Source organism: Ovis canadensis, chromosome X, assembly GCF_042477335.2.
Source record: "Ovis canadensis isolate MfBH-ARS-UI-01 breed Bighorn chromosome X, ARS-UI_OviCan_v2, whole genome shotgun sequence".
In the NCBI taxonomy this organism is placed as follows: Eukaryota; Metazoa; Chordata; class Mammalia; order Artiodactyla; family Bovidae; genus Ovis; species Ovis canadensis.
Genome location: NC_091727.1, coordinates 64,388,660 through 64,400,604, shown reverse-complemented (window position 1 = coordinate 64,400,604; position 11,945 = coordinate 64,388,660). Strand labels below are relative to the sequence as shown.

Genomic DNA, 11,945 nt, shown 5'->3' with positions numbered 1-11,945 from the left:
CTTTGCTTTTCGCTTCTCTTCTTTTCACAGCTATTTGTAAGGCCTCCTCAGACAGCCATTTTGCTTTCTTGCATTTCTTTTCTATAGGGATGGTCTTGATCCCTGTCTCCTGTACAATGTCACGAACCTCAGTCCATAGTTCATCAGGCACTCTATCTATCAGATCTAGTCCCTTAAATCTATTTCTCACTTCCACTGTATAATCATAAGGGATTTGATTTAGGTCATACATGAATGGTCCAGTGGTTTTCCCTACTTTCTTCAATTTGAGCCTGAATTTGGTATTAAGGAGTTCATGATCTGAGCCACAGTCAGCTCCTGGTCTTGTTTTTGTTGACTGTATAGAGCTTCTCCATCTTTGGCTGCAAAGAATATTATCAATCTGATTTTGGTGTTGACCATCTGGTGATGTCCATGTGTAGAGTCTTCTCTTGTGTTGTTGGAAGAGGGTGTTTGTTATGACCAGTGCATTTTCTTGGCAAAACTCTTTTAGTCTTTGCCCTGCTTCATTCCATATTCCAAGGCTGAATTTGCCTGTTACTCCAGGTGTTTCTTGATTTCCTACTTTTGCATTCCAGTCCCCTATAATGAAAAGGACATCTTTTTTTGGGTGTTAGTTCTAGAAGGTCTTGTAGGTCTTCATAAAACCGTTCAACTACAGCTTCTTCAGCATTACTGGTTGGGGCATAGACTTGGATTACTGTGATATTCAATGGTTTGCCTTGGAGACGAACAGAGATCATTCTGTCATTTTTGAGATTGCATCCAAGTACTGCATTTCAGACTCTTTTGTTGACCATGATGGCTACTCCATTTCTTCTTAGGGATTCCTGCCTACAGTAGTAGATATAATGGTCATCTGAGTTAAATTCACCCATTCCAGTCCATTTTAGTTCACTGATTCCTAGAATGTCAACGTTCACTCTTGCCATCTCTTGTTTGAATTTGCCTTGATTCATGGACCTGACATTCCCGGTTCCTATGCAATATTGCTCTTTACAGCGTCGGATCTTGCTTCTATCACCGGTCACATCCACAGCTGGGTATTGTTTTTGCTTTGGCTCCATCCCTTCATTCTTTCTGGAGTTATTTCTCCACTGATCTCCAGTAGCATATTGGGCACCTACTGACCTGGGGAGTTCCTCTTTCAGTATCCTATCATTTTGCCTTTTCATACTGTTCATGGGGTTCTCAAGGCAAGAATACTGAAATGGTTTGCCATTCCCTTCTCCAGTGAACCACATTCTTTCAGACCTCTCCACCATGACCCACCCATCTTGGGTTGCCCTGCGGGCATGGCTTGGTTTCATTGAGTTAGACAAGGCTGTGGTCCTAGTGTGATTAGATTGACTAGTTTTCTGTGAGTATGGTTTCTGTGTGTCTGCCCTCTGATGCCCTCTTGCAACACCTACCACCTGACTTGGGTTTCTCTTACCTTGGGTGTGGGGTATCTCTTCATGGCTGCTCTAGCAAAGCACAGCCGCTGCTCCCTACCTTGGACGAGGGGTATCTCCTTACTGCCGCCCTTCCTGACCTTCAACGTGGGATAGCTCCTCTAGGCCCTCCTGTGTCCCTGCAGCAGATGGGTTGCTGCGGGTTGCTCCTCCCGGCCACTGACCCTGGCCTCGGGAGCAGGGTGGCTCCTCAGGGCCACCGCCCCTGGCCTCGGGCGCAAGGTGGCTTCTCCCGGCCGCCCCTGGCCTCAGACGCAGGGTAGCTCCTCTCGGCAGTTCCTGCACTGTTGTAGCCTGGCACTCTCGGCTGCTGCCCCTGACCTCGAATGTGGGGTAACTCCTCTCGGCTGTGCTTAGTGTGCCAGGTCACGGCCGCCCACACTTAGTGCGCCATACCTAATTTAGTATGAATTTAGAAATGAAGCTGATTGATTAATAGGTCTCCAGGAAATGAGGAATGGGAGGTGTGGTGGGTTTTCTATTAGAAACAGCTTTAGAGTGGCTTTGGGCAAATTACTTCACCTCTAGGAGTTTTGTGTGTGTGTGTGTGAGTCACTCAACCATGTCCAACTCTTTGCGACCCCATGGACTGTGTAGCCCACCAGGCTCCTCTGTCCATGGGATTCTCCAGGCAAGAATACTGGAGTGGATTTCCATTTCCATCTCCAGGGGATCGTCCCAACCCAGGGATTGAACTTGGGTCTCCCACACTGAGGGCAGATTCTCTACTGTCTGAGCCACCTGGGAAGCCCCAGCTACTGTGAAATGGAGATGGTGGCAATCTTGAGGGATGTTAGCATTCAGAGACAGAGGCTGTGAAAATGATGGCATAGTCTCTGGTACATGGTAGGTTCTTTATTATTACTTTTTTTTTTGGCTATGCCACATGGCTCATGGGATCTTATTTTCCCAACCAGGGATTGAAACTGGGCCCTTGGCAGTGAAAGGGCTGAGTACTAACCACTGGACCACCAAGGAATTCCTCTTAGTAGGTTCTTGACATAAAGTACACTCACAGCTGGTACGTGGTCTTGTAAGTGCCCTCCCTCCTGACCCAGGGTGGTTATATGGGATCAGGAGAGATGGGCTACTCAGGTTTTCATGGTTCTACCCTGTGTCCTACACTGTACAGCAGTTTTGATTCCATCCCGCCACCTTTCTACCGGGTGCAGAATAAAATGCACTTCCCAGGCAGCGCAGTAGTAAAGAATCCACCTGCCAGTGCAGGAGATGTGAGCAACGCAGTTTCAATCCCTGGGTTGGAAAGATCCCCTGGAGAAGGAAATGGCAACCCACTCCAGTATTCTTGCCTGGAAAATCCCATGCACAGAGGAACCTGGTGGGCTACAGTCCATAGGATCGCCAAGTGTCAGACATGACTGAGTGACTGAGAACATGCACACATACACAAGAGGAAAAGTGTTCTCCACAGACCGGCTTTCTGGTTGGGTTTCAGGAAATCCCAGTAGTGAACCATACACAGTAATTAAGAAATAATTATATCTAGATTTATATATCTAGAGCTTTATTTCATAGAAGAAACAGCATATTTTTTTATTTTAAAATTTATTTTTATTATTTTTTTACCGAGTGGCACAGCACGTAGGATCTTAGTTCCTTAACCAGGGATTGAACCCATGCCCCCTGCATTGGACGCATGGAGTCTTAACCATTGGACTCCCAGGGAAGTTCAAGAAATGGTATAATTTTCAATAAACTTTTTGCCAGTGTAGAAATGTATCATAGCTGAGGGAATCATGCCTGCTTGGATTAGGAACTCACAGCTCAGGTCACCGGTTTACCTTGTGGTAGCCCCTAAATTGTAAGGAAAGGGCCTAAAAGGAAACAAACCATCCCTGTTCTTAAGAAGGTTTCTCAGTGGATTGCCACAAAATATCATGGAGGACAAATGCAAGTTTCAGAAAAGTATTCTTCATATGATCCCATCATCCTTATTTTAACTAAAACAATGACAAAACTATTGGCATATAAACGTATATGTATATGTCTAAAATTCACAGACAAATACAAAATAGCCAAACATAAAAATAGGAAACAAGATTGACAATGATGGGAAAAAGTATTTATTGACATAAATGAGATGGTTTTTAATTAATGAAAATAAAAGTAAAAATCTAAAAAAAAAAAAAAAAGCTTCTAAGCCTCAACCTAAACAGTGATGGTGTGGTGTTATTAAGGCTGAGGAGGAAGAACATGGTATTCTTTGGCTTCTTATTCCTCTGATCAGAGTTGGTTGGAATTAGGAAGCCAAAATAACTGGCACACAGAGACTTACAAGACTGTGTACTCACAAGAGACTGCTTGCTAAACTGGGTTGTTGCCCAGTCTTCCCCATAACTCTGGTTCCTTCCTCAGACTGACTCATTAAGTACTTTCTGGCTTGGCTGGCCTCATCATTCAACCCCAAGATTCTCCCCTCTTCCCAGATTCTCCTTTCCTTGTGGCCCTTCTTGGATCCCTCAATGCTTTGGGAGTTCAATAATGGGGAAATCCAACTCCTGTTAGACGATTGTCAGCTCCTGGGTCTCAGACAGACCATATTGAACTTTGTGCTCATCAAACAGCTTCCGAAGGGCATTGATGTAGAGTGCATGGTACTTGTCCACTGTCTCCTTGTTTGGCTTCTTTATCCTGGGAATTGGCAGGGGCTCCCCAACTGTGGGGCAGGAGAAGAGACAAGCATCAGACCTTCCCCCTCAACTCAAACTACCATCCCTCAGAGGAAGTTACATACTGATACTCGGTATCTTGGTCCCCTCTACCTCCTTTATTCTTTCTCCCTGCTCCAACCCCACCCTGTCCCATGTTCTCCAAATACCTAATCTCATGCATGCTTAAGAGAATGAGAGTAAACTTAGGAGAGTGCTGAAGGCACGTGTGTGAATAATGATGCCCTCATGGCAGCAGTTGAACACTGTCCCTCCTGTCCCTCCTGCCACAACTCTTATCTGCGTAGTTGTCCTCCCTACCCTGCTCTCAACCACAACCACCGGAATTCCCATTGCCCATCCCAGCTGTGTGCCAGGCCCTCTGGGACTTGAGGGCTGGATGGGGGGAATCAAGGACCAGGGTGGTCCAAAGATGCTGGAAAGCTTACCAACTGTGGTAATGGGATGATTGAAAGGCAGGAATCCCCAGGATCCTCGAATGAGGCCCCGGCCATGGAAGGTACAGAAATTTAGTCCCAGGATTTTTTTGAATGTGTTCTGGAAGGTTTTTTGGAAGAACCTTTTCCACGTGCCCTCAGGGAAGGTCTCTTGATTGTGAACTTCATTCTGTCCAAAGGAATAGGAAGGGACAAGGTATGCTCTGCAAAGAGACAGGCAGAAGTGTGAGTTCTTCCAGGAAGCTCCCCACAGTGAAACCCTCTCCAAGGTAGGAAAGCTTTACAATGGCCCCATTATAGGACAAGAGTCCAAGCACCCAAGCATCTCCAGCCTTGTGTATTATCCTTGCTATGCTCCACATCCCTCCAACTGAACATTTTGAGGGGAGTTGCTGCACTTTGTCCTGTGATTGGAGGAAATGAATCACTAATCTCAGGAAATCTAATTGCCTAAATTGTACACATCCAGAGGATCTTCCTAAACTGTGTGTCCGGACATGTCACTCCTCTCTTGAAAACTCTTCCCAGAGCTCCTCACTTTGTACCAGGCACTTAGTGTGGCCTACACGCTCCAGCCTTGCCTACCTGGCTAGCTTCTTCTCTCCCCAACGCTTTGTCACAGTCTGCTTAGCCATTCTAAGTGTGCTAAGTTCGCACTCGTCTATGAGTCTTTGTACATCCCACTCCCTCTGCCAAAAATGCCTTCCCCCTGTCTTCACGTGGCTTATTCTGTTTCACCCTTCACTACTCAGCTCTAGTTTCATCCCCTTGAACGAGCTCCAGTTCTTTGACCTCCTCCAACTTCTCCCACCCCCAACCCCTGCATCTAGTGCTTGCTGCTTTGCTATACTAACACTACCCCAACTCTGTACTCCTTCCTGGCTGACTCCCAGTAGACAGCAAGCCATTTGAAAATGTCTTATTGATCTCTGAACTCATAGGGCCTGGCATAGTGCCTGACATATTGTCATAGGTCCTTGCTAAATACCAGAGTTATCCCCTTTGGTCAGACTGACAACTCCTACTAATATTTCAATTCACAATTCAGATGTCACCCACTTATGAAACTTCTACTTTGGGTGAAAGGCTTTCCATCAATTGGTGCTCTCATAGTGCTTTGTACATATGTCTATCATGACACATCTTTCATTCAATATTTATTGAGTTCCTTCTATGTGCCAGTGCTTTTTTCAAGCCCTCAGGATACATAAGTGAACACAGTGGATTAAAAAAATAATCTCTGTCATCATGGAACTTATCTTTTATTAAGGGAAGACAGACAATAATAATGAACAAATAAAAAGCCATATATGTAAAGAAATAAAACTGATGACATATGAAAAGATAATACATACAATGGGAAAAAACAGAGCAGCATGATCAGGATAGACTTTATTGAGAATAGACATTTGAGCAAAGACCTGAAGGAGGTAAAAGAATGAGCCAAACAGCTATTTGGAGGAATAATGTCCTAGACAGGGGAAACAGCTGGAGCAAAGACCCTAAGAGAGGAGCATGTGGCTTGTTTGAGGAACAGCTCTAATGGAGGGAGCAAGGGGGATAGCAGTGGGTGAATAGATCAAAGATGTGGCTAAGGACCAGATCATTTAGGGTCTTGCAGGCCCTTTAAAGACTTTGGTTTTGCTCAGAGTGAAATGGGAGCCATCGGAGCACTTGGAGTAGTGACATGATCTCATCTGACTCATGGTGGATAGGATCATGCTGGCCACAGTTGAGAACAGACTCTGGAATGTGAGGGAGGCAAGGATAGAAGCAGGGAGAGCTCTTAGGAGACTTGCAATAATCCAGGGGAGAGACGATGGGGTGGAAAACCAGGGGGTGATAGTTGAGATGCTAAGGGGTTGACTTCTAGATATATTATGTAATTATACATGACTATGTCTGTTTTCCATTGGACCAGGAGACCTTTAGGGCAAGGACCAAGTCTTATTTATTTTTACATCCTCAATGCTTAGTACCATGCCTGACACAAAATAGCTGTTCAATAACTGCCTTCTACTTTTCAAACCAGATTATGTGCTGTTTGGGGGCTGTATCCATATCTTCTGCATCTTTGCAAACCCCACAGCATCAAGTTCAGTGCCTTCCTTCCCCTGGATAGTTTCTCTGGGCCTCACAGTGCATGGGGTGATATAGTCTAAAGTCCCACTTCCCCAGACCCCCAGCCTACCAGGTAATGTGCAGAAGATAAAGGTCTTTTACTGTTCTTTCTCCAACTTCAAGTTTTAACAGAACCCATCAGAATGTGTCTGAAGGCCCAAACACCCTTAAGGCGCAGTGTGAGGGAGTAGAAAGAAGCAATGAGGGTGAAGAGGGAGCCCCTTCTAACACATTTCCAAGAGAGGGCACCATTTTGGAGAGGTGCTACAGAGTACCTAGGATGCCCTGACGATAGGGCACTAGAACCTGGGGACCCACCCTGTCTTCAGTGCCACCTTCACAAAACCTTTACGCTGTTTAAGGAAGACAGTAGAGGCTCCTGGGTGGCACAAGAGGGCTTCAGCAGCTCCACCCACCACAATAACCACAGCATTGCCTGAGCCTTTCTGGGTCAGCAAATACTTCAAGGCCAACTCACTCACTGGGCACACACCTGCAAAACCAAAGAGCCAAATGACATACCGATGTGGTGCTTGAGGAGGGGTAAGGTGTTCCTTGGGGCTCTTTCTGCTCGAAATAGTTCTACTGTCTCCTGGCTGTGATTGTTTCCAATCTTCTGTCTTTGACCTGCCCTCCACATCTTGGGTTAGCCCTAGCCTGAGGTCGGTCCTTAGGGCCAGCTGCTTGCCTTGGGGCTCTGTGCTACTTCAGTGGGAGCTACACTGAGTTCTTCTGCCTGCTTTCTCTTAGTTCTATAGCTTGTAAGCCCATCCTTTCTTCTCTACCCCGGGAACCACAGTGGTCTCCCACTCTCCCCAGGCTGATGTCACTTGAGACTCTAGAGTTCTCTTTCCTGAGGGTAATCAGGAATGGCCACCACCAAACTGCTTCCTTCTTAGAGTAACCTGGTAAAGGTAAGCCATTCCCTGGGGTTTCTAGAGAGTAGGCAGACCCAGGATCCTGTCCAAGCCAAACTGGCATGTAGATGAACTGTGGAATGAGGATGACATCCTGTTGCTCAACAACAGTCACAGAGTCTTTCCTTACCTCTGCTTCCCATCTCTACCCTGTGCTTACTTTCTGTTCTCTCCTGGGATGGCAGACATTGGCTCCAGGCCACAGTCCTTAAGATCCAGATTCATGCCAACCTGAGAGGTGAGCAGAATTATCCCCTGGGACTCCAGTGGTCCCACTTGGCCCCTCCAGATATAAATGTATCTTACCTTTTTGTTTGGCTTCTGTTGTTTCCTGGTGTCCAGAGGATGGATATTCACCCGGAGAGAAGGACATTTGGCACAATACCCTGGCTTGAAGCCTGGCATGAGGAAGTTGCCCTGGATTCTGATGGATGCCTATCCTTTTATCCCTTGATATCTTATACAAATTCACAGGGGTTCTCAGGAAATAAAGGTCATGGGCCAGGAGGGTACCAGCTAGTGTGAAAGTCTCAAAAATGTTTTTGAGTTGCTCCTGGATGAGACTTGCTATATAAATGACCACCCCAAAGAAGCCAATTGACATCCCAGAAACAGTCTAGCAAAGTATATCTGAGCTGTTCCATTCATGCCTGATTTTCCATACATTTGGTTTTGATATTTGACTTTTGCCTTTTCCTTTCCACTTTGGCTTTGATCCCGAACCCCAGGCTTCTGCTTCCTCCTCTGAAAGGATTTTTGGCAACTCTTATGAATGCCTATAACTTACCCTCCTACCTAATCAAACCCTGCCTCCCGGATTAAACCTGAGGCTCAGCCACATATTCCTGTCACTGGCCCAGTGTGCTCGGGACTTATTTTCTACTAAGTGTTCTTCCAGCAGGGAGTGAATACTGGACTGACTGTCAAGGCTTATTAAAGTTGGAGCCCCAAGGTAGGTCAGAGAATGGAATGATCTCTTATACTCACCCATTGACATCACATATTCTCGCACAATTGGGATCCAGAAGATCCCTTCCAAGGTCGCTATATAAGGAGTGATGGCTGGGAAAATCCGAGCAAAGCCAGTGGTCTCAGTGGCAAAGTTGATGAAGATACCATAAGGGAGTATGCCATGGGGGTGGCTGGCAATGATATAGTTTTGTCTGGGAGAGAGGTCATGAGTCTTCACCAGCTGTCAGTGGGAGATTGAGCCAGAGCAGTAGATAGAAGGAAGAGAGGACATATGGACTCAGAGGCCAGCAGGTAGCCTGTGTTTCCCTTGGGGAGCCTCTAATCCCTATTCACTGGGATATTGTCACTCTCATATAATTGCCAGGGTTATGATGCTCGGTGAGGCTGACCTGAGTTTGCCACTGTGAGGCTAGGTGCTATTCATTCATTTCCCCACCTGCCCATCCATCTTGGGACCATACTCTATATTATGCCTCTGGGCTTTGACCTCCACTGTTGGCCACAAAAGCCTTTGAAAATATGGAGCTGAGTGGGGAGGGAGAATCTGGGTAACAGGGAATGAGGCCCTTCAGAGGAAGGGTCATTACCATTACTGGGAAGTAATTTCGGAAATATTTCCAGATTGTCCAGTTTCGTACCCAAGCTGAACGTCTACCACCTGCAAATACAGAGGGAAGGGAAGAGTGGGTGAGGTCTTGCCAATCCCTCTACTTCTTCTGGAGGTGGAGGGATCTTCCTAATGTCCTCGGGTCAGGAGGGGGTTCCTTCTCACATTTCCATGTTTCTTGGACATAGAGCTATAAGGTCTATCCATGAATCCAATCCCCAAGAAGACACAGGCAGCCCCTGCTCTTCTGGAGCTGCCAGAAAGGTGAGAGAGAAATAGCATGAGGCTGGGAGCACCCGCTCAGAAACCAGCCTCTTAATTCTTCCTGGGCAGCCTGGCCAAGCCCTCTGTTCCTGCTGAGCTTTGCACCCCTGCCTCTCTTCTCTTCCCTGTCTCCTTTGCCCTTCCTCCTCTCTCCCTCACTCCCACTCCCTGCCCTCCTTTCCCTTTCCCCTTCTTTCCTCTCCTCACCTCTTCTCCCCCTGCCTCTCTCACTCTTCCCTTCCACCCTCACTCCGTCCCTGTGGTTCCCTCCTTGACACAGACAGGGATCACTACTCTTCCCCTGTTTCTTACCTTGACTGTGGGTGTTCCAGTCATAGGCGAGCCAGGCTAAGGCGAGCACAGACACCATCCAGAACTTAGTGAACACCAGAAAGTAGGGTATAAGGATAATAGGAATAGCTCCTGAGGGGACACAAGGGGTTCATGCCCTTTAGTTCCCTTCAAGTTTAATACACATCTCATTACCCCAGTCTCTGCTCTGTAGTGAAGAAGCAGGTCAAGGCCAGTGTGAGACTGTTTTTCCCTCATCTCCCCCACCCCCCATCTCCCTCTTAGCTCTGCTGCAGTCCAGGATGACCTCTGAGTCCCTGAATCTGGGCCCTCTTGATGGCTGCAATCTTAACTGAGGAAATGGCAGAACCATGGCATTCTCAGAGTAGGTCCTCATCTGGGGTCAAAGGACAGCACTACTTGGCAACTGAAAGGAACAGCATCTTGTGCCAATGGCTGACATCCCCATTCTGAGACCTCAAGAAGTCCTCAACCCTCCTTCCTTTGTCACACTGCTCTGTCAGCACATTCCAGTGGAGAGGGGCTGCCTGCACTGTATAGGCTGTTTGATGCTGAGAGGAAAATACATATTAGAAACTGCTTTACTGTGTTCAATTTCATCCCATTCAAAATGGGTCAAAAGTTCAGAAGGGGGAAAAATCATCTCTGTTATCAAAGGGTCACAGCAGATTGTGAAATGTGAATGTGATACGTCTTACAGCCGTGAGAGTTGAATTCCATTTTAAAATCTGCATCCATGAGACAGGGGCTCGTACCCATATTGTGAATTTTAAAAAATTCGGCTAAAGGAATCATTTCATTGACCAGATAACCATATCACAGTAGATAAAAAGTTTCAGAGAAGGGGAAGAAACTCAAGAGTTACCAAACAGCAGATATGTCTCTTGCATCTTGGATTCTGATGGAAACAACAAGAAAAAGATGGAATGGGCATTTCAAAAAAAAGTCATGTTGTGGGGTAGAAGAAATCTTAGTGATAGGCTGAATTCCCCTTATAAGATCTGGCTGAGATGGCTGTTGTAAGCATGCTAATTAAATAAGAAATAGTAGGGGGAGGAATTTTATGGGAAGCTTGCCATGGATAAAAATCCTGCTACCTCTGATCCTCATAAAAGATGAGAGTAAATTTGCTGGGTAAGCCTCAGAAGAAAACTCAGATAAAATTAAATATGAATCATTATTAATTAAAGGGAGCCTAAGTATATAAATTTCTCTTATATCTTACTTCTAATAAATTTAGTTTGTATCACCAGCAATTAGAAGAGTGCTTTGCATGCAGTAAGTATTCAACAAATATCTATAGATTGACTGAAAGATGAAGAAATGTTTTCTCTTTTCAATATTAGGTAAACTTAAATGATTAGTGTTTAGTCAGCATTTGTGTTGTTTAAATCCAATGATGTTTTGAAAGTATAGATGGGTTAATTTCATGCCTTATATCTAATCATTTTCAGTAATCCATCAGTCCTAAAAGTAGTCTACTGAACTGGTCTATTCCAGTTGAGCTATTTCAAATCCTAAAAGATGATGCTGTGAAAATGCTGCACTCAATATGCTGGCAAATTTGGAAAACTCAGCAGTGGCCACAGGACTGGAAGAGGACTGGAGTTTTCATTCCTATCTCAAAGAAAGGCAATGCCAAAGAATGCTCAAACTATTGCACAATTGCACTCATCTCACATGCTAGTAAAGTAATGCTCAAAATTCTCCAAGCCAGGCTTCAACAGCCTGTGAACTGTGACCTTCCAGATGTTCAAGCAGAGGAACCAGAGATCAAATTGCCAACATCCACTGGATCATCAAAAAAGCAAGAGAGTTCTAGAAAAACATCTACTTCTGCTTGATTTACTATGCCAAAGCCTTTGACTGTGGATCACAACAAACTGTGGAAAATTCTGAAAGACTTGGGAATACCAGACCACCTGACCTGCCTCTTGAGAAATCTGTATGCAGGTCAGGAAGCAAGAGTTAGAACTGAACATGGAACAATAGACTGGTTCCAAATAGGGAAAGAGTACATCAAGGCTGTATATTGTCACCCTGCTTATTTAACTTCTATGCAGAGTACATCATGAGAAATGCTGGGCTGGACGAAGCACAAGCTGGAATCAAGATTGCCAGGAGAAATATCAATAACCTCAGATATGCAGATGATACCACCCTTATGGCAG

General features: G+C 45.5%; 1 protein-coding gene across 1 annotated transcript; it reads right to left on the bottom strand.

The window, feature by feature from the left end:
* Positions 1 to 3,515: 3,515 nt before the first annotated feature.
* Positions 3,516 to 9,879, bottom strand: DGAT2L6 (diacylglycerol O-acyltransferase 2 like 6). The gene is made up of 6 exons (XM_070290300.1): positions 9,775 to 9,879; positions 9,179 to 9,249; positions 8,607 to 8,811; positions 7,021 to 7,195; positions 4,573 to 4,784; positions 3,516 to 4,131 (listed from the first exon to the last, which is right to left on the bottom strand). Exons 1-6 carry the CDS (start codon positions 9,830 to 9,832, stop codon positions 3,977 to 3,979), a joined length of 876 nt encoding a protein of 291 aa, XP_070146401.1. The 5' UTR covers positions 9,833 to 9,879; the 3' UTR covers positions 3,516 to 3,976.
* Positions 9,880 to 11,945: the final 2,066 nt, after the last annotated feature.

Bases quoted from the DNA above. Each gene is read 5' to 3' on its own strand.
- DGAT2L6 (XM_070290300.1), bottom strand. From the start codon at position 9,832: ATGGTGTCTGTGCTCGCCTTAGCCTGGCTCGCCTATGACTGGAACACC. The intron at 8,812-9,178 runs GTAATGACCCTT...TCCCACTGACAG, and splicing joins GAAATTACTTCCCAGTAATG to CTGGTGAAGACTCATGACCT. The intron at 4,132-4,572 runs GTAAGCTTTCCA...CCTGCCCCACAG, and splicing joins TCATCCCATTACCACAGTTG to TTGGGGAGCCCCTGCCAATT.